Source organism: Crotalus tigris, unplaced genomic scaffold, assembly GCF_016545835.1.
Source record: "Crotalus tigris isolate CLP2741 ecotype Arizona unplaced genomic scaffold, ASM1654583v1 scf7180000017733.2605024, whole genome shotgun sequence".
NCBI classification, from domain to species: Eukaryota; Metazoa; Chordata; class Lepidosauria; order Squamata; family Viperidae; genus Crotalus; species Crotalus tigris.
The window spans coordinates 2192250-2212547 of record NW_024096600.1 but is presented as its reverse complement, the minus strand read 5'-3'; the positions used below and the strand labels follow the sequence as shown (position 1 = coordinate 2212547).

Here is a 20298-nt window from a genome sequence, read left to right as displayed (position 1 = left end):
AGGCACTGCCTGGCTCAGTAAGCCACAGTTTGCCCGCAGGAGGAGGATGGGAGGAGGAGGGCTGGCTGGGGATGGGACAGAGCTGCCCATGGGGGGAATCTGATCAACCCCAGCCTGGAGGGAGGGAGACGGCAGTGTTTGGAAGGGGGTGTAACTGCCCCCTTCCCCACCAAGCCATCAGCTAAGCAAGACGCCCTCCTGCCCATTGCCCCACCTGCCAGAGACCCCCTGGATCTCCCCCAACCCTGCCCAGCCCCCATAGGCATCCCTCCCCAGGAGCAAAATTGAGCTGGCCACGCCCACCCTGGCCACGCCCACCCAATCTACCATGACTACCATAGCCACGCCACCCAGCGAGCCACACCCACCCGGCACCCGGCAATACATAAGTGGGTTTTGGGTTGCAGTTTGGGCACTCGATCTCTAAAAGGTTTGTCACCACTGGCTTATAAGTTATATTAAAGGTGGAAAAAATTTGAAGTGATTTATCTTGGTTTGATTTTTTTATGTCTCAAAAAACTGGCATTTTAACAGGAGTGTTAAAAAGTAGACTTTTTATATCCACTATAGTGGATGGATGGATGGATGGAGAAACAAACTTTAAAATTACTTTTAAAGCTACTACATCTCAGGTAGTAAGTTATATTCATATTTTTCTGACACAAGACCCAAATTGCATTTATGATATTAATGAACCATATTGTAATATGTTGTAAACCACTATTTAGGCTAAAATGCAGTGTTAATACAGGTAGTCCTTGACTTAGAACCACAACTGAGTGCAAAGTTTCTATTGCTAAGCGAGACAGTTAAGTGAACTTTGCCCATTTTACAAGTTTTCTTGTCACAGTTGTTAAGCGAATCACTGCAGTTATTATGTTAGTAACACAGTTGCTAAGTGAATCTGGCTTCCCCATTGACTTTGCCTGTCAGAAGGTCGCAAAAGGGGACCGCATGACCCAAAACACAACTCTCATAAATGAGAGTCAATTGTCAAATGTCTGAATTTTAATCACATGACCACAGGGAGGTGCTGCAACAGTTGTTAAGTGTGAAAATCATAAGTCACTTTTTTCAAGTTCATTGTAACTGGTCACTAAATTGTTTTAAGTCAAGGACTACATGTACTGAGCAAGACTAGTTTTCTAATAAGTTACTCTTTTCCTCAGCATAATCTATAGCACAGAGTTGTTATATAGGCTTTCTCCAGTTTAGCTGGAGTTAAGTAAGGCTTCCAACTTTCAATATTAAAGAGTTACAGTAAAAAAAATTCATTTTTATTCACAATGGAGGAAACTGGAGAGCATCGGCATTTGAATTTCATGGCAAATGTTATTTTTTTCCTCATCATTTCAAAACGGAAACAAAACCAACATCTCATTTTTCACTTGAAGGTAATTGTCAAGCGTTAGTAATTTTTCTTTTTGCTGCTTCTAGCACGAGCGCTCGGCGTCAGCCATGACAGGCGGAATAACAAGCGTCTGATGACATTGCAACGCAACCATTGCTCTTTCGGAAGCACATGCTATAACGAGACATCTTCGAAACCACGGTTAATGGGCCAATCCTGCCCCATCTTAGCCCAGATGGGGCAGGATTTGGCCCATTAACCGGGATTTGGAAAATGTCATTCAAACCGAGCGCGATAGAGCCCAAACAACAAAAATCGCCGAGAGCATGGAACGAGAGCCCGCCGGCTTCGGGCTCCTCCTCACGTGACTCACCGGAACCACGTGAGTTCCATTAAGTGGGTGGGCGGGCAAAGAGGAGGTTGCTCTGGCCAGGGGGAGATGGAGGCGCTGGTTGGGGGTAGCGTGGCTGCGTCTCTTCCTTGCGCGCCCTTAACGCCGGAGGAATTGTCCGGGCAGCGGAACTCGCCGAGAGCAAAGCCGAAACTCGCCAGGTTAGACGGCGCGCGGGGCGGGTGGAGGCGCCGCCATAAGCAGTCCGTGAGAAAAAAAAAAAAACGCCCGGGAATTTACACCGCGAAGAGGGAAGGGGTTGCGGGCGCCGTGGAGCTTCTTGGGGTGTGTTTGTGTGTGTGGTGAGGTGGGGTAGGTGTCGCCTTTTAAAGGCGGCGCGTGCGGCTGGCACCCTTCCCAGGCCCGGAGCCACAGATGCCGAGCTGCTTGCATTTACATGTCGCGGCCCCCCAGAATAGGCGTATCTCCCCCGGAAACTTCCGAGATGGTGGGGACCCAACTGCTGGAAAAAGTACGAAGACTAGAAATGAAAAAAAAAAAAATCTGGCGCAATTTGAAGGCAGGAAAAGAGGGCTTCCTTGTCGAAGGTTCCCGGTTTTGGCTCTAAGCAAGGTTGGGGGAAAAAAACGCAACCTCTTCCTTGACTCCTTGCAAGAGCTCTGCTTAAGTGTTGAGCAGCTCTATGGGTTCCTTCGATTTGTGACTTAATGTAGACGTCCACATGGTTTTCATGGCAACAGGACGGAAATGGCTTGCTCTTGCCCCTTCTGGGGTCCGTGTTGGCTTCCAAGTCATGTTTAGGTCCTTGAAATTTTCTGATGGTTTCTCATCCGAGGACCAACTGAATCTAATCCTGTCTAGTTTTTCAAAGTTAATTAAGGTTAGCTCAGTAGCATTACATAGCTGAAAGGGTAATGGATTCAACTTAAATACTTTTGTTAAAATTTGGTCTTGGGGTTAATAGAATAACATGGAAGGGGAAGAGAGGGGGGAGAGAGAAGAGAGAATAGAAAAGAGAAAATAGTAGAAAATAGAATATTTGGCCAAGTGTGATTAGACACACAAGGAATTTGTCTCTAATGCAGAAGCTGTTAGCATATGTGCAAAACAACAGAGTAGTAAGAATCATGATATCAATAAAAGGGAATAGTAAAGTTAAGGGTAATAATACTACAGCCATACATGAGTAAATATATTTAGACATAAGACAGTATTGTGAGAATTAAGCAGAGTGATGGGACGAGGGGAAAAAAAAAACTGTCCCTGTGTCTAGTTGTTTAGTATGCAATTTCATATACAGTAGCAGTGTCCCAAGGCAAAGAGTTGAAACAGTTTATGTCCAGGATGTGAAAGGTCTATAAATAGGTTCTCAGCCCTCCTTCTGACCTGCACAATAGCAGTAAGACTTATATACTGCTTCATAGTGCTCTACAGTTCTCTCTAACGGTTTTACAGAGTCAGCATATTGCCCTCAACAATCCTCATTTTACCGATCCTGGAAGGATGGAAAGCTGAGTCAACCTTGAGCCAGTCAGAATCAAACTCCTGGCAGTTGGCAGAATTAGCCTGCAATACTGCATTCTAACCACTGCACCACCACCACAATATAAAGGTCTTCTATATGGAAGGCAGGCTGATTGCAGTTGTTTTTTCTGCAGTGCTAACTATCTGCTGGAGTGTGTACTATCTGCTGGAGTCTGTATCCTGTTTGGATGACAAGACAAGTTGTGGAAGTACAAGTGCTATAGACTCAATATTTCCTCTATAAAACTGTATCAACAGCTCCTGGGCCAGTCTGAACTTCCTGGGTTGATGCAAGAACATTCTTTGTTGTACCTAATGGTTCTAATGTGAGGTGTCCATTTCAAATCCTGGAAGATTATAGAACACAACTTGAAGGATGCTACTGCCGATATTGTACTGTTTGATACAGTAAAGAGGTGGTAGAATAGAAGGACTCCTGAAATCCACTCTCATCTCTACAGTTTTAAGCATGTTAAGCTCCAGATTGTTCCAGCTGCAACACAGGGACAGTTCTCCAACCTTCCACTTATATGCAGATTAATTGCTGTCTCAAATAAGACCAATGACTGTTGTACCAGCTGCAAGTTTTGATTTCAGTTGGGGGAGAATAGGCAATACTCTTCGCATGTGATATTTTCTTTTAATTCTGTGGGGAATAGCTAATGAATATTTGCATGCAAGGTAGATGCAGCTTCCATGCACAATATTCTTCCATGGCTGAATGCATTTTTCTCTGAACTACCCATATGTTTTTAAGATGTCAGAGCATCTTTTCATATAGAAGTGCCTCAGCTGAACACATGCAAGGTTGAGACCCATAAAACTGCCATTTTGTTTATGACTAAATAAAAAAAATGCTTTTCAATATTTTAATTGACAGTTTCTGAAAAACGCAAAGTCGTCTTTAGAAATTGAAAGTGTACCATGTCATACTTTATTTACAACCATTAGGAGCAATTGTATGTGTGTGTGTTTTTTTTTAATAGAGGTAAAAAACTAAAACAGTGGGTGAAGGAAAATGATGGCTGTTTCTTAAAGAGTTTTGTCCTTTCCCTGGGTCTGTGGAATTGCTTTGTGCAACTTATAGAGAAGTTCCATTGGATTTGAGATTTACTTTTAAATAACCATACATGGGATTTAATGCATGTTTATGCGTAGCTGGTGTGTTTAAATTTTATTTTATTATTTATTAATTTAAAAATTAATAGCATTCAGAGCAAATCTGATTTTTAAATTTTTTTTTTAAATGTTTAGGAAATGCTATGTTTCTATTTCTGATGGGTCTTGTTGATAAGAGAAGATCATCTATCATAGTGATTGGGAGGTAGCAGTCTGAGCTCAGCGATGTCCCAAAGATATTAAGAGAATGGATAAGTAAACATTAATTCAGAATGATCAGAAGACTTTGTGTAGAATTTAAGCTCCAGTGCATCAACCCATATAAAGATTTTGACTGCTTTACACTGCAGACAAGTCCTATGTTCTGTGTATGTCAGCTTTTCTAAGTAGGCTAGGCCAGGAAGCAGGCACCAGGAGAAATACTAAAATTCTTTTGATTTAGGTTGTAAGCTACAGCCAGGTTCAGAATATTTTGGGATAATGATAAATGATATAAAACCTCTGGTCCCAATGACTGACCCAGATTGGATTTGGCAATATTATCCCAGGACACATATATTCACCTTCATATGCTTTTTGGCATTTGGCCTCTCTATACATCACCATACTGAATTTGAAATGAAACCCTCAGGATGTGAGTGAAGACTTTCAGCTTTAATTCAGGGAATTTGACCAAAGTGTAGCATTAACCATTGAGGAATTACTGTATAGCCAGCTTAATACACCCATCCCCATTTTTAGTGACTCAGTATATACAAATCTGAATGTATATCTTAAAATCCTGACAGTGTTTTTCTTTCTCATCCTCTTATATTGGAGACCCAAAGTGGGGCAATCTCAATTATTTCTTTTTCCTCCCTACTCCTTTTTTTCTGAGCTAAGTTCTTGTTTTCCTCCATGCTCTTCCTTCTTTAGTTAAAAACTTTTCCTTCAAGCCCAGCAGAAAGGCATGCTTTGAATGTTGGAATGCATTGGTGGACATGAGACTTTAAAAAAAAAAAACCATTATGAATCAGTTAAAATTTTATTACTATTTATTACAGTTTATTTATGCAGAGGGTTTTTTTTTTTTTGCCAATGATGTTTCTGATTGTTAGCCACTCAAAGCCTTCAGCAATGCCAGCTATGTGACTTTGGGCCATTCACTCTCTCTCTCAACCCAACCCACCTCACAGGGTTGTTGTAGGGAAAATAGGAGGAGGAAGGTGTGTAGGATGTTTGCTGCCTTGAGTTATTTATAAAAATAATAAAAATGGGATATACATGAAATAAAGTGAGTAAAATGAGCGGCATATAGATAATAGAAGTAAAGGTAAAGGTTTCCTCTGTCCAGTTGTGTCCGATTCTAGAGGGCAGTACTCATCTACGTTTCTTAGTCAAGGGAGCCAGTGTTTTCTGAAGACACTTTCAGGGCATGATTATAAGCATGATCATGGAACGCTGTTACTTTCTCACCAAAGTGGTACCTATTTATCCACTCGCATTTGTATGCTTTCGAACTGCTAAGTAGGCAGGAGCTTGGACAAGTAACAGGTGCTCACCCGGTCGTGCGGTGCTCAGGTCTTGAACATGGGCTGTAAGCTCAGCGTCTTTAACCACTGAGCCATTGCATCCCCATACAAATACTATATGCAGTTGTTGTTGTTAGTTGCGAAGTCGTGTCCAACCCATCTCGACCCCATGGACAACGTTCCTCCAGGCCTTCCTGTCCTCTACCATCGCCTGGAGTCCATTTAAGCTCACGCCTACTGCTTCAGTGACTTCATCCAGCCACCTCGTTCTCTGTCATCCCCTTCTTCTATTGCCCTCAATCTTTCTCAGCATTAGGCTCTTCTCCAGTGAGTCCTTCCTTCTCATTAGGTGGCCAAAGTATTTGAGTTTCAACTTCAGGATCTGGCCTTCTAAAGAGCAGTCAGGGTTGATCTCTTCTAAGACTTATCTGTTTGAATGCCTTGCAGTCCAAGGGACTCGCAGGAGTCTTCTCCAGCACCATAGTTCAAAGGCCTCAATTCTTCAGCGCTCAGCCTTTCTTATGGTCCAACTTTCAATAAAAGATTTCAGAATAACTAGAAGGAGCCATCACTAGGGAGAAAGTTCATGGTTGAGGAAAATGAGACATTGGGAGACTCTAAATGTTTTCTTTAAGGAAGCAAATAATTTCTTGAGCCTAGATGGAGGAGGATGATACAAGAGAAATTGACTTAATCCTTATTACCCACTCCAAACATTCTTTTTTTATAAAAATGTGAATGGCAGATGTCATAGTTCTTCAACAAACTCTCTGGTTTGACCATCCCAATTTTGTAATACCTGATGAACATCAAAATGTTATGGGTAGAAAAGTTATGTTTATAAATAAGTGCATGAGAAAATGAAATGAAATTAATGTGATGTAGGGATTTTGGATACCAGGGATCTGTTCTGTAGAGAGAGGTTTTTCCATGAACCAGAGGGGGCATGGTTTCATGTGCTGCCTGCATCCCACGGATGGAGCTTTGCTTGTTTGCGTGGCCTGGTTTCTGGCCCAGTGCTGGTCCACAGACCAGGGGTTGGGGACCCCTGATGTAGACTCAAAAAAGATAAGTTATTTGATAGATGTGTGAATGTGCATATAATAATGTCTGCATTTCCTTAAAACATGATGCCTTTTTCTATGCTCATGTAGTGTAACTATGCAGGCCCAGGAAAAGATGCAGTTAGTTTAAGGAAATTCTGAGAGATTAAGGCATGTACCTATGCACTCTCCAAATGGTCTTTTCCTTTCTGAATCTAGATCAGTGGTTCTCAACCTGTGGGTCGGGACCCCATTTGGGGTCGAACGACCATTTCACGGGGGTCGCCAAACAAGGCTGTCCGCCATTTTTCCCCCTTTTCTTTGGCCACGCCCCTGGCACCCGGTGATGTATAAGTGGTTGGGGGTCACCACAACATGGGGAACTGTATTATGGGGTCGCGGCATTAGAAAGGTTGAGAACCACTGATCTAGATTGCTGTGCAGCCCTAATTAAGACGAATTTATTGCTTAAGGCAACATTAAATTGAAGCGTGAATACAATATAGTGTAGATATATGTACCTTACACATTGCAGCTCTCTGAAGGAGAATGGGTGGTACAAAAAATGTGATAAACAAATTAAGTTGTCTTTCTACATTACAGCTAATTTGCACTTTCTCTTCTCATACTTCTGGGATCATATCCAAATATAGCTGATATTTACTAAGCTAAATGACAAATAAGATGACATTCCTTTTTATTTTCCCATTGTACACATTTGTATGAATTAAAAGTATAATCACAGAAGCATACTTTACATTTTCTGGGTTCTAATCTCTAAATGTCATGAATGAAAAATTGAGAAGTTATTTTCAAAAGAAAAACTAATTCTTAAATATTTTTCATTTTCTTACATATTCTTAATCATTTGTTGAACAGCTTGGAGGAAATTATTGCAGCCAAACCAAACAAAACACCGATTCAGCTATTGCTTGAATATGGCACAAAAGCTCACCTTAATCCTGAATATGAATTTGAAAAAGCCGAGGGAGAAGTACATATGCCCATTTTCACGTATAAAGTCATCATAGGTGACATCATTGCAACAGGTTTGTGAAAATGTAATGTATTAAAATGTATTTCTTTGATTCATTGCATGTAGTGTTTCTCTGAAAAAAAAAATGAAGTGTTTCTTCTGTTTAGCATATTGTCTCCTCATAACTTGTGGCTCCCAGTGAGTCCGAAATAACAGATGCTACTGAATTTCGGCTACGGAATTGGCCTTGCTGGCTGGAATTGATAAAAGTTGTGCTTTAGCAAAATTTACAGAGCCATATGTTGTGCACCTATGAAAACAAATAGAATGGTTCATGATTAGGATATCAAAATTGGAGGGGTTTGAGAATGCTCCAGTGTTTATATACAATGTTTATATTGTATTTTTGCTGAAAAAAAATATAAGGTTACCATTCTCTTTGTTCTTAAGGAAGCAGATAATATTTATATGGAAGAAAATGGGGTCAGAAGACAAATGATTAAATTTAGAGATAATGTTGGGGATAGGGGATATGGAGGAAAGAGTGGATCTCATGGCATAAATATCTTTCCAAGGCCATCTCTCCCCAAAACTGTTCTAATCTGTGTGGAAGGCAGTCATTTAAAAATGTAACAGAGTGTGATTTAGAACAGTTTCTCGACCTTGGCAAATCGAAGATGAGTGGACTTCAACTCCCAGAATTCCCTAGCCAGCTATGGCTTGCTGAGGAATTCTGGGAATTGAAGTCCACCCATCTTTGAGTTGCCAAAGTTGAGAAACACTGGTTTAAAGGATGAATCCTGTCCTACTTTCTCAAAGGTTCATCCCATCACCACTATCTTCCAGGCAGCAGCTAATGTTGTGCTATAGAGGGGCATTCCTCCCTCACCTGCATATATTTCCTTCCATTCTCCTTAGTTCAAACATTTCTCTTTCTTCCTATTTCCATTCTGTTCCCTTTAATTCAATTTCAGAGCCCAAAGGGCCGAGGTTTATCCTGATATCCTCTTGTCCTTCCTAGCTTAATCACTTTTGATGTAGCCTTAGAACTAATAAAACACTATATAGATACAAATTCTGTGTGTTTTTTTCAGAGCCTTATTTATACTGCCAAATGTGATTGGCCATTTTGTTCCCTTGGAAAAAAGTAAATTGGCCAGGTTTCTGTAGGATCAGGGTAGTGAATTTACATTTTAATATTTTGAAAAATGAATTTATTTCAGTGCATGATGATTGCTAACTATAAGCCCCTCTTTTTTTCCTTTCCCAGACAAAATAGTAACAGAAAACTATTGCTTGAAATTCAGATATTGAGATCTTTATTGTTACTCTGCTTTGTACAGAGATATATTTTTGTTTTTATTGCTTCAGGAGAGGGTCGCAGCAAAAAGATTGCAAAACACAGAGCTGCTGAAGCTGCACTGAATATTTTGAAAAGCAGTCCAAATGTCTGGTAAGTTTGATGTTGAGCATTGTGATGGAATACCATTGAGCAGGCAGTTAGCTAATTCACAGTGAGAATTGCCTCTGCTAGCCCTGTTTCACCTTCTCCATCCTGCTCACTGGATCCCTGATCTTCATATGTTGATAGAGGAAGTTCTCACATTTTTATAAATAGTACTAGATATTCCTGAATAGGGGAGGCTGGACAGTGTCACTTATTTTGAAAAGGTATTGGAAGAAACAAAGTATTATATAACAGCATCTCACATGTCTCTGTTAGGAGTTAGATGATACACTGAAATCTTTTCTGGCATTTTAGATCTTGTCAGAATTTTTATCATATTTATGACTCTAACTCTCAAAAAGTTGATGACGTCATGAAAATCTGATTAGGCATGAACAGGTGGGAATTCCATAATTACTGTGAAATGTAGTTTTCGGAATTAGTATTGTCTGAGACCTGTAGAAAGCTATTATACTTTATCAAATATGCTGGGAAGAGGATATCCGAGAATGAAAGAGAAAGAAAAAAAGGGCATCAGAAAGTTAAAGGTAATATTAGAGAATAGATATCCATTGCTTACTTCAGGATCTACTTATCAAACTAATGAAAAAAAAAAACAGGAAAAAAAATGGGATAACAATTCCTGTGAAAAATCCAGGACATTTGGCATTATAATACATGTATAACAGTACTTTCTAAAGTGTCCATTTTAAGTTTACTATGTTCATTTTAGTATTTCTATGCCAGACCATACAATCCCTGAACCTATCAATCAAGCACAGAAACAGACCAATCCGATTGGATCATTGCAAGTGAGTTATAATGACCTTAACGCTATTTTGCTAATTTGATATGTATTATATTTTTATGTTTTAAAAAGTTCAAGGAATCCTAAATTACAGTTACAAACCAGATTTACAAAACTTTTTTTCCCCCTCCTTTTTATTTTCTGATGGCAGACTAATGGCAGGTAGTCAGGAACAGGTTGCGTGAATGAGGGAAGACTGTTCATATCCCCCTCAGGAAAGAATGCAACATAAAGTGAAGTTGGTGATAACAAAAATAAGTGAAGAGAAAAAGGAAAATGAAACTACTGATAACAGGTAGTCCTCGGCTTACGATCCCAATTGGGACCAGTAAGATGGTTGTTAAGCGAGTCACACCCAATTTTACAACCTTTTTGCCATCATTGTTAAGTGAATCACTGTGGTTGCTAAGTGAATCATGCAGTCATTAAGCAAATTCAGTTTCCCCCCATGGACTTTGCTTATCAGGAACCGGCTGGGAAGGTTCTGAATCAACCCAATCACATGACCTTGGGATGCTGCAACAGTCCTAAATACATAGTGGTTACCAAGTACCCATATTCCAATCATGTCCATTGGGATGCTGTGATGGTTGTGAAAGTGCAAGGATCAAACTAAGTCATTTTTTATCAGTGCCATTGTAACTTTGGTTGGTAAGCAAATGGTTGCAAGTTGAGGACTACCATATTTCTGCCAAAAACAGAAAATCTTTCTCTTTGAAGGATGATATAAAGACATTTTCTTCTGTAGAAATATTAGAATAGAGCTGGAAGGGACCTTGGAGGTCTTTTAGTCCAACCCCTTGCTGAAGCAGGAGACCCTATACCATTTCAGATAGGTGGCTGCCCCATCTTTTCTTTAAAAACCTCCAGTGATGAAGCACCTACAACCTCTGGAGACAAGCTGTTCCATTGATTAATTGTCCTCACTGTTAGGAAGTTTCTCTTTAATTCTAGGTTTCTATCCTTGATTAGTTTCTATCCATTGTTTCTTGTCCTGCCTTCTGGTGCTTTGGAAAATAAGTTGATCCCTTCTTTGTGGCAGCCCCTCAAATACTGGATTACTGCTATCATGTCACCCCATACCCAATTCCTGCAACAATTCTTCATACGTTTTTGTCTCCAGGCCCTTAATCATCTTTGCACTTTTCCTAAACTCACAACATCTTTTTTGTAATGTGGTGACCAAAATTGGATGCAGTATTGCAGGTATGATCCTACCTCCAGGTAGGATTTATAAAGCAGTACTATTATTTCACATGATCTTGATTCTATGCCTCTGTTTATACAGCCAAGGATTGTATTAGCATTTTTGGACTGCTGCTGCACATTGCTGGCTCAGTTCCTGTTTTTGAGCCAGGTTTTGCCTAATCTGCACTTGTACCTTTGGTTTTTCCTGCCCAGGTGTAATACCTTGCTTTTCTCCAAAATTGGTTTAAATGTAAAATTCCTCCACATTTTTCTTTAGTTCACATTGACAGTGTTGATGGGAAGCTTACAAAGAGCTTGAGTGTCTACTCCATCCTCCTGTTTCCTTTGTAATTGCAGTATGGGTAAAGGCTATTTTATCCCAGATTTTAGATGCATTTCGGAGCCAGAAGCACTATTTAATTGAAATTTTGATTTAACCGGCTGTTCAAGTGAGGGTGTCAGTTAAATACAAATGCCCCTCTTTTTCTCTTTCCCTTTTCACAAGTTGAATACAGGCACTTGTGAAGATAATTTCTTAGGTCATGAAAATTTAAAAAAAAAATCCTTGGAATTCCTGATCAAGAGGCAAAGCACCAGTGATAGAAAAGTGGCTGTATTTGAGTGGACATTTTTTGCCCTTACTTACTTACCCACCAAATTCTTGTGGAAGTTTAGGATTTACTTTTAGCGATCTCATCCTCAGCCTTAGGGACTATTGAAAGCAGCTTTTGGCTCCAATTGCTTCGTTACTAAAGAAGTGTTGATTGGGGCAAGAGCCAGGGCAGGAAAAATTGCCACTGCTGCAGCGTCTAACCACTGGCCTGCCTTGTTGATCTTCCTAGCATCTTCTGCCCTTCCCTCTTTTGGGAAGACCATCGCTTGCCCACTGAGTCTTTCCAGCCCCCTTTTCTCAATTCAATCATTGCCTAAATGTGTTGCCCAATCTTCCCGATGCATTGGCTCCCTCCCTTTTCCATGAATTCACACACAAAGCTTGTGCAAATGCCACAAAGTCATCTTAGTACCTTTCTGCTCTCACCTGGAACTCAGAAGCACGTCCAAATCTTAGCAAAAATTGTACGCACTGTCTAGATTGCTTCCCCCAAATAAAAGAGAACCCCACTATTTTCACCATTATATTCAAAGTCAGTGAAACTGAGGTCTGTTTAACAGAGGATTTACTGTAATTAACATTGGGGGTTTGTTTCCTGTGCTGGATGGGAAACTTCTGAAGTGCAGGTATTCTTTTAAAGCTGATTCTAAACAGTCTTCTCTGTATTTTTTCCCGCTTCAAGGAACTGGCTATGAGGAAGGGTTGGAGATTACCTGAATATTCACTGGCCCAGGAGACTGGGCCACCTCATAAGAGGGAGTTTGTAATGACTTGCAGAATTGAAACATTTGTAGAAACAGGTACGTCATTCTTTTCCAAAATGACTTGAATTTAGCACAGGATTAAAAACGATGAATTGGTTGTTTCTATTGTTTCATACTTTTTCATGTTTATATAATTTTGTTTGATAAATGGTCTTGTCAGATATTTCACTCGGAAGCCTGGTTATAAATACTTTGAATTAAAAGTACTTCTGGACACATGGCTGCACATACAATAAGGCAGGGAGAAATAGTGATTTATTTTTTTTTTAGACCTACCAGGACGTTTTTATACATACCAATGCCTGTACACTGGAAAGTCTAATGTCCCTTATCTATATTCTTGTGGAATATCCTAATTCATGATTTTTTTAAAGCAAAGGTAGATAATTTTTTTTAAAAAAAAACAGTATACCCCTGATCTATTGAATTACTACTACTGTGTTTTTGCCCCCTGATCAATTGGAGTTGGAAGAGGAGGGAGGGAGGGAAGGATTCCAGGCATATATTTCCTATTATATGAAATGCCACTGAGTCGAGAAACTAGAGGTAAGTTTCCTTAATCTCCCCTTGCTTAGAGGAAATTTAATAGGTCTAATAAATAAAATCAGGGCAATTTTTTTGAGTTACATTGGCCACATTTCAATACAATAGAACATCAAAACACTGGTCTGTTACCCTCTGAGCATTGTAAACTGAATGCTTTTTTCCTTTCTCTCTTTGGTATTTCAAAAGTTTGTTTGCCAGAAATATCAGGCCAGTAAAATCTAACAGTACAGTAGCTGCTTGATAAAAGTAATGTAAAATTATATGCATGTTGATGGAGGGAAGATTTCATAACATTCCTAGAGAGCTTTTATTTATCTTCTGATATGACTGTTAAGCCAGCAGTGCGTGTCTTTTTCCTGTCCCCTCTCCTGTACTTAGTGCACAAAGCTTCTGTCTTCCTGCAAGGACTAATCAGATAGTCAAAGTACCTGTCTCTTATTTCTATATATATCCTACCAGAAATTATCAGGAATATAGCAAAGTTTTGCTCTCAGCAAATATTGGAGCTTATCACCATTTTGGTGAGAGGTTATTCCCAGCATTCTGTCATTAATTTGCCTTGCTATTTGTTTAATATCATGCAGCATATTACTGATCTGTTTTTCAGTTGATCTCTGTCTCTAAGTTCATAAAACAGAGTAGAAATTAGGATTCGGTATGATTTATCTATGTATTGGTGCAATTCATCTGTGCAGAGGCCTTTATCCCTGTAACATTTTTATATGGTTAAAAGGATGCCATCAAATAAGTCTATATTTTATCAGCTGCATTTGCTGCTCCTTTTAGTCCTTTTCCCATGGAGACTTTACCTTCAAACTGCATCCAAGTGGTCAGCCTGCTGTGGTAAGGCAGGTTCAAATGAAGCCTTAGCCAAGTTAGCAAAGCCAGCAGCATCTCTCTCTTCCTTATATTCTTCCACACTGTTCTGTATTCTCATCCATATAATGATTTGATGAATCAATACTGACATTAGTTAGAAGGGGTCTGAGAGGACCAGAGTTAGCCGTTGATGCCTATTGCTAAAGTTAATAAGTGCAGAACAAAATAGATACAAAGAGAATTTCAAATTTGTGGCTACTGAAAGGCATGTGCATACCCCAAATGTAATCCTACCTGACTCTGGAATGTAATTGTCTACTGTAATCCAAAATAGTTCTTTTATCTACTTCAATAATTTTACCTTTTCTTTACTATCTAGGTATGGGAACATCTAAAAAATTAGCAAAGCGAAATGCTGCTGAGAAATTACTTGAAAAATTCCACAGTTTTTGTCAGGATAATATCACAATTTCTTTAGTAAGTAATTCATTAAATTTAATAGAAAGTACCTGCTTTAATCACTGAACTTTATTAATGTCTTCTTCATTTCTAATAATCATCTTCTGTCTCCATTTCTCATCTTTTTCTAATACGTAAAGGATGACATTTTTATACAAAGTAGTTTGGGAATAACTTCCATTGAGCATAATTTATTTCTGAGCAAGCAAGCATTGAATTGAACCCTGCAGGTCCCTCCAAAAGCTACGATTATTTGTAAATCAGGAGGTACAATTCTTTTCAGAAGAAGGCTTCTTCCTGGCCCTTGATTGGTAGGCTGTGGTAGGCAATGTTACCACACACTGGGCAGAAGAGGTATGGGCAGAAAAATACATCTGATTAAAATTAATCAAACACAAGTAATATAGCAGTTTTTCCATGCATTTCATAACTTTCTTATGTTTGCTACAATGACAATTTGGTGGCAATGTTTGGAGAGGATTAGAGGGATACAATCAAGTCTTCTGAGTTGCTGAGTTATAGTCATTGGAACCCCATTATAAACACTTGTGGGTCCTACTTTTTCCATTCTCTGATAGCCCCTTTCTTTGCATGGCTTCACTACCCAAGAACTGTTTTATATGGGTGAATAGATGCAGTCAACCAAGTCTTTATATCTCTCCAATAATTATATACAGCCAAATAACTACTCTGTATTACAGTGTTTCTCAACGTTTGTGTGACGGCGACCCCCGTCACACAAACATGCCGCGCATGCGTGGCGTGGCACGCATGTGCGGCGGTGTGCCCCCTGAGGGGGGGAAATGGCGGATCGCATTGTTTGGCGACCCCCGTAAAATGGTCGATCGACCCCAAATGGGGTCGCGACCCATAGGTTGAGAACCGCTGCTGTATTAGCATCAAGGACTTCCGGCTAATATAACTCACCATACACTAAATAAATACATACTAATTACATTCACAGCTCCTTTTCATCCTCTCAACGAAGATGAGGGTTTTTTATATACTGTATTTTCCGGTGTATAAGACGACTTTCTAAGGCGTGGAAATCGGCGCCGAAGTCGGGGGTCATCTTATATGCCGGAAATTACGGTAGTTTCCTGCGTATACGATGACTTTCTAGGCATGGAAATCGGCGCCGAAGTCAGGGGTCGTCTTGTACGCTGAGTCGCCTTATACGCAGGAAAATACAGTATATGTTCTAATAAACCCCACCTATCCATTTGGTATCCATGATGAACTGCATTACTATTTGGTATAAATTACAGTACATTATTTTGACAGCAACATAAGGCTTGATAAACTACAGTTCTGCACATGATTAAAGGTTCAAGAATGCTGTCCTTTCCTTTATTTGGCTACCTTCTTGAAGCACTGGAGAAAGCAATGTTTTCTCTTCAGGTGCTGGAAAAAAATGGCTGTTATCTTTACAATAGGTTTTCTCCACTACTACTTAGGCTGATGGAAATGCTAATTAAAACAGAACTTGTTTTTGCTTTGTTCTATTCATCTTTTATTGCTTTTCTGAAAATGTAAGAGGTTTTACTTTCAACATTTTCAGCTTTTTAAGTAATAGAATGTTAGTAATACCTAATCATTTTTCTAAATATTAGTGCATTGACATTTGATTTTAAATAACATAGTCCACCATGATTTACAATATTATAATAAAAGAAAAAGAAATTGGAAAAATTTTAGCCAAAAAAAACCTAAAACCCAACAACCATCCTTGGTGAGAATGGGAAAAAACCTAGTTTTGGTGTCCAAAGTAATATTTTAGAAATACTATAAACCACTGCTTTTTTTTGTTTTAAAAGAAAGAACATTCTGCCATGTCATAAATTGCTATGAGAACTCTTATTCGCTTCAAAAATTGTAGTGTATTGGACAACTGTTTGAGAAATGTTAAAATCAAAATTCTGGATTTCTTTATCCAGAGAGGCAGAGTGAAAAACAAGTTTAAAACAAAGGTGGAACTGCACATTAAAGTGAAAATAGCTTTAAAAAGACGTAGGCATTTTTCTTAAGAGTTAAACTATGTTTTTTATTAGATTTATATCCTTTTTTCGCTTTAGCTGTATCTCAGGATCAGAACTGCTAAACAGCAGAATGTTTGCCCATTAGCAAAACTGTCTCATTCAGGAAATGGATCATGAAAAAAAGTCTGTTAACTGTCTTAATGGGTATAAGCACGATTACATTTTAATGTGGATCCAGTGTGAACTGGCTCATTTGCAAGGAACTTTTAACTTATCATTTCTATGGAATCCATGTGCAATCTTTCCGAGGCCTGCTAAGGTCTGTATTACTGAAATATAAAAGTCTGCAGCCAGGATAAAAGCTCAGTTGGATATTATTTACATATATAGCACAATTGCTCTCTGTTCATAAATTACCCCTTTTTAAATGGGTAACAGTATGTGGAAGTTTCTGAAGTTTGCAAGTTGTGTGTCTCTGATCTGCGGCCTCAACCTAAGCACAATAAAAGGGTTGGAACAAGAATGGAAATTATAATTATTATATTCAATAATAGCTTGGCCTAAATTCTGTTCTCTAAATAAAATAGTCTTGATATTTGGTTTAACTTTATTTAAAGGTAAATTCCTAAAACATAACCCTTGAAATATCTGCAGTTTTTAGGAAAATCCACCAAAGCTATCAGAACTTTCAGTTTATCACCAAACTGACTAGGTGATTCCTCTAATGTTACTGCTGCAGCTAACTTTCTTTGCCCTGAAACAGCCTTTCTCTTTCCTATTTCCCTCAATCTGCCATCATTTGGAATTGATGATTAACTCAGTATCATGAGAAAACTAAGAACTAAGATTGGTATCTTCTTAGAATTGTGCAGTGTTTTGAATTCCAGAAGAGGTACTACCAGGAGTATGAATACAGCACCTTCTACCACCCATTAACGCCATCATCATTGGTCTCTAGGATCACAGGGCTGCAGTGAAAACTTTCTCTTACTCGCCTTATGATCCTAGACCATAATTTGGCTGCTTTAAAGAGTCACAGACAGATGCTGCCTTTGCATTTCCACATTTTCTAATTAAAACGTAAAGCATTGCATCATAAGTTCTCAGCTCAATAATAGAGAATTTTAAAAATATTGGTTGCATGACTAAATACTAAGTAATATTATAATGTGTGGCAAAATCTAAACCTTCATTTGTTTCAGGGAAAAGAACAAATGCATAATTTGGGATGCACATGGGATATCTTAAGGAACTCTTCTGGTGAAAAAATTACTATGTTGAAGATAAGCTCCCTCAATATCCCCAATACAGACTATATTCAGCTCCTTGGAGAAATTGCAGAGGAGCAAGGTTTTAATATAAAATATTTGAACGTAGGTAAGACCTGGTAAATTATAAGCATGCATTCCTTCCTTTCGTCTTTTCTCTCTCAATACTGCTAGAGCAGATGGTATGTATTCAGAAATTATTTTACAACACTTAGTCTGAATATTTCTTCAAGTATACTACAAGCAGAGAATCAGTTTCTATATTTTGGCTGTGTTTTTTAAGGCTCAGATACTGTTCTGTAGCTAGTTTTAAGAACATTACATAAAGTTATTGTTAGATTTCAAGAGCATAGGAGGATCACCATGGTTAGCATTAGAGTTCAAGAGGGTAAGAAGGTCAGCATGAGAAAAATGTATATAGATAATGGAGTCTCATTGCTAGCACAGGATAAAAAGAATGTTTTGGAAACCTCCACCCTCATAAAAAGAATAGTTTCTACCTCAATCTTCAGAATAAGACAACATCTCTGATGACTTGGTGATCTGGTCAGAAGATTTGGGAAAGAGAATTTTCCCAGGCTTTGTTTGATCAAAGATAGTGATTTTCTGCTTATCGCCCGTTTGTGTCTATAATTTCAGAGGAGTTGAGTGTGAATGGACAATTCCAGAGCCTCGTAGAACTTTCAACCAATCCAATCATAGTTTGCCACGGGACAGGAATCTCCTGGAGCAACGCCCACAATGATTCAGCCCACAATGCGCTACAGTATTTAAAAATCATAGCTGGGAGGAAATAACAAAGAATGAACGTGGGTATATTTGTATACTCTGCCTGTCTTAAAATTGAACAATTTCCAAATTATTGAGGCTGTTTTTAAAGTCACATCACAACCTTTGCATTCATGATTTGTATTATAAAGAAAGTGTAACTTAAACCTATTAAGATGTTTTTGTTTTATTTATTTTGGAAAACTAGAATCAGGAAAATCGAAACCTGCAAAGCTGCGAGCAAGGAAGGAGACATACAGCCTACAACTCTATAGTGTTTGATGAATCAGTATCTTCAGTACCAAAGTAATCATTAGTGTGTGAGCAGCTGTTTCCCAAAAGGAGCCTTGAATCCAATGCCTTCTTTCTTAATACTATTTTGTACAGGGATGGGGAAGTCTGGCTTGAGGCAAGCCTGCTGAAGAGTGCAGTGTGTTCAGCTGGAGGGAAGGAGTTTGTTCCTTCAGAATGCCATGCATTGGGAGCAGAAAGTCCAGCTCATTCTTCTCCCTTATTTATTTCTTACCTTGTTAATATGTTGCCTTGTCAAAATAATTAGATATTTCACAGAGAAACCACAAAGCAAAACATAAACCATAACTTCATTGTTTCAGAACATCTTATTAAAAGTAGATTAAAATTGAAAATCCAACTCCAAATAAATTAACTAGTTTCTTAAAAATCAAATTGACATCCATAAAACAACCCAGCATGCAAAGAATTCAGTCCCTCCCAGCCCAGTGAAACAAAACATCTTCAGGGTTCTCCTGAAGAATAATGTTGCAGTGATCTTCCAGACTCCATTAGAGGAAGACAAGTCACCAGCAAGGCCTACCTCTTCATCCATTATCATCCCCCAGAGCTCCATAACAGGCAGATAGAGACACTATCTGGCCCAAGGTCACTTCAGTTAGCTCATCTTTCTATTATGCTAAACCCATTGCCTTCTACTGTAAACCAGCCAAACTCCAACATTCAGCATTTTGACTCCAGAAGATACACTCCCATACAATCGGAGGGGGAAGTGTTCCCTGTCCCTTGGCTTGTATATATATGATGAACTCACTGAAGCACCACGTAGTCACAGGCAAGCCTTTGCCATTATGGTAGTCTATAGCGGGTAGGCAACCTGGGCTCTTTTATGACTCATGGACTTCAACTCCCAGAATTCCTGAGCCAGCATAGCTGGGAGTTGAAGTCCATGAGTCATAAAAGAGCCGAGGTTGCCTACCCCTGGTCTATAGTGAGCAACAGACTTCAGAATAGCACACAGATAACCTTGGGGGGGGGGGGGGAATAAAGTGCAACAAAGAGACTGAAGACTGAGTCTTTGGTATAAGGGAGGAGAAGGGAAACGCTGTCAGGCTTCCAAGTTTTTGTTATCCCAAATCTATAGCAGAGTTTTAGTATTTCTTGTGGCTTTCCTAACCTGGCCTGCCTTGAAGGGCAGACAGACACAGTTACAATTTTTCTCTTCTCAGGCAGCAGTTTCTATAAGCAGCTGATATCTTCACCTTTCACTGGAGCTATGACAGTGGTGCCAAACAAGCCCCTTACTGAACTTGCTAGGTCTCCCACTGTAGTCCTCTGCTTCCATATGCTATTCTGTGTCTGCATGGCAGCAGATAAGTTGTAATGTGTTACAGCGACAAAAGGAGGTAATAACAGTAGTAATAGTGTGCGTCAACTGGAATTGAAACGCCACACGTTTGTCACATTGATAGTGTCTTGCCATTCCCAGCATTTGCTCTTTCTCTTCCTCT

At 39.2% G+C, this 20298-nt stretch overlaps 1 protein-coding gene across 2 annotated transcripts; it reads left to right on the top strand.

Moving 5' to 3' along the window:
* The first annotated feature begins 1746 nt into the window (after positions 1-1746).
* On the top strand, positions 1747-20083 carry PRKRA (protein activator of interferon induced protein kinase EIF2AK2). 2 transcript variants are annotated; one of them, XM_039339370.1, is made up of 9 exons: positions 1747-1903; positions 7780-7949; positions 9248-9329; positions 10057-10135; positions 12615-12732; positions 14441-14538; positions 17702-17876; positions 18407-18576; positions 18744-20083. In XM_039339370.1, exons 1-8 carry the CDS (start codon positions 1791-1793, stop codon positions 18562-18564), a joined length of 993 nt encoding a protein of 330 aa, XP_039195304.1. In that variant the 5' UTR covers positions 1747-1790; the 3' UTR covers positions 18565-18576; positions 18744-20083. The 2 variants fall into 2 exon arrangements, with proteins under 2 accessions (XP_039195304.1, XP_039195305.1); XM_039339371.1 differs by lacking the exon at positions 1747-1903 and having other exon boundaries at positions 7889-7949; positions 10071-10135.
* The last annotated feature ends 215 nt before the right edge of the window (positions 20084-20298 follow it).

Bases quoted from the DNA above. Each gene is read 5' to 3' on its own strand.
- PRKRA (XM_039339370.1), top strand. From the start codon at position 1,791: ATGGAGGCGCTGGTTGGGGGTAGCGTGGCTGCGTCTCTTCCTTGCGCG. The intron at 1,904-7,779 runs GTTAGACGGCGC...TTTGTTGAACAG, and splicing joins GCAAAGCCGAAACTCGCCAG to CTTGGAGGAAATTATTGCAG. The intron at 14,539-17,701 runs GTAAGTAATTCA...CATTTGTTTCAG, and splicing joins ATAATATCACAATTTCTTTA to GGAAAAGAACAAATGCATAA.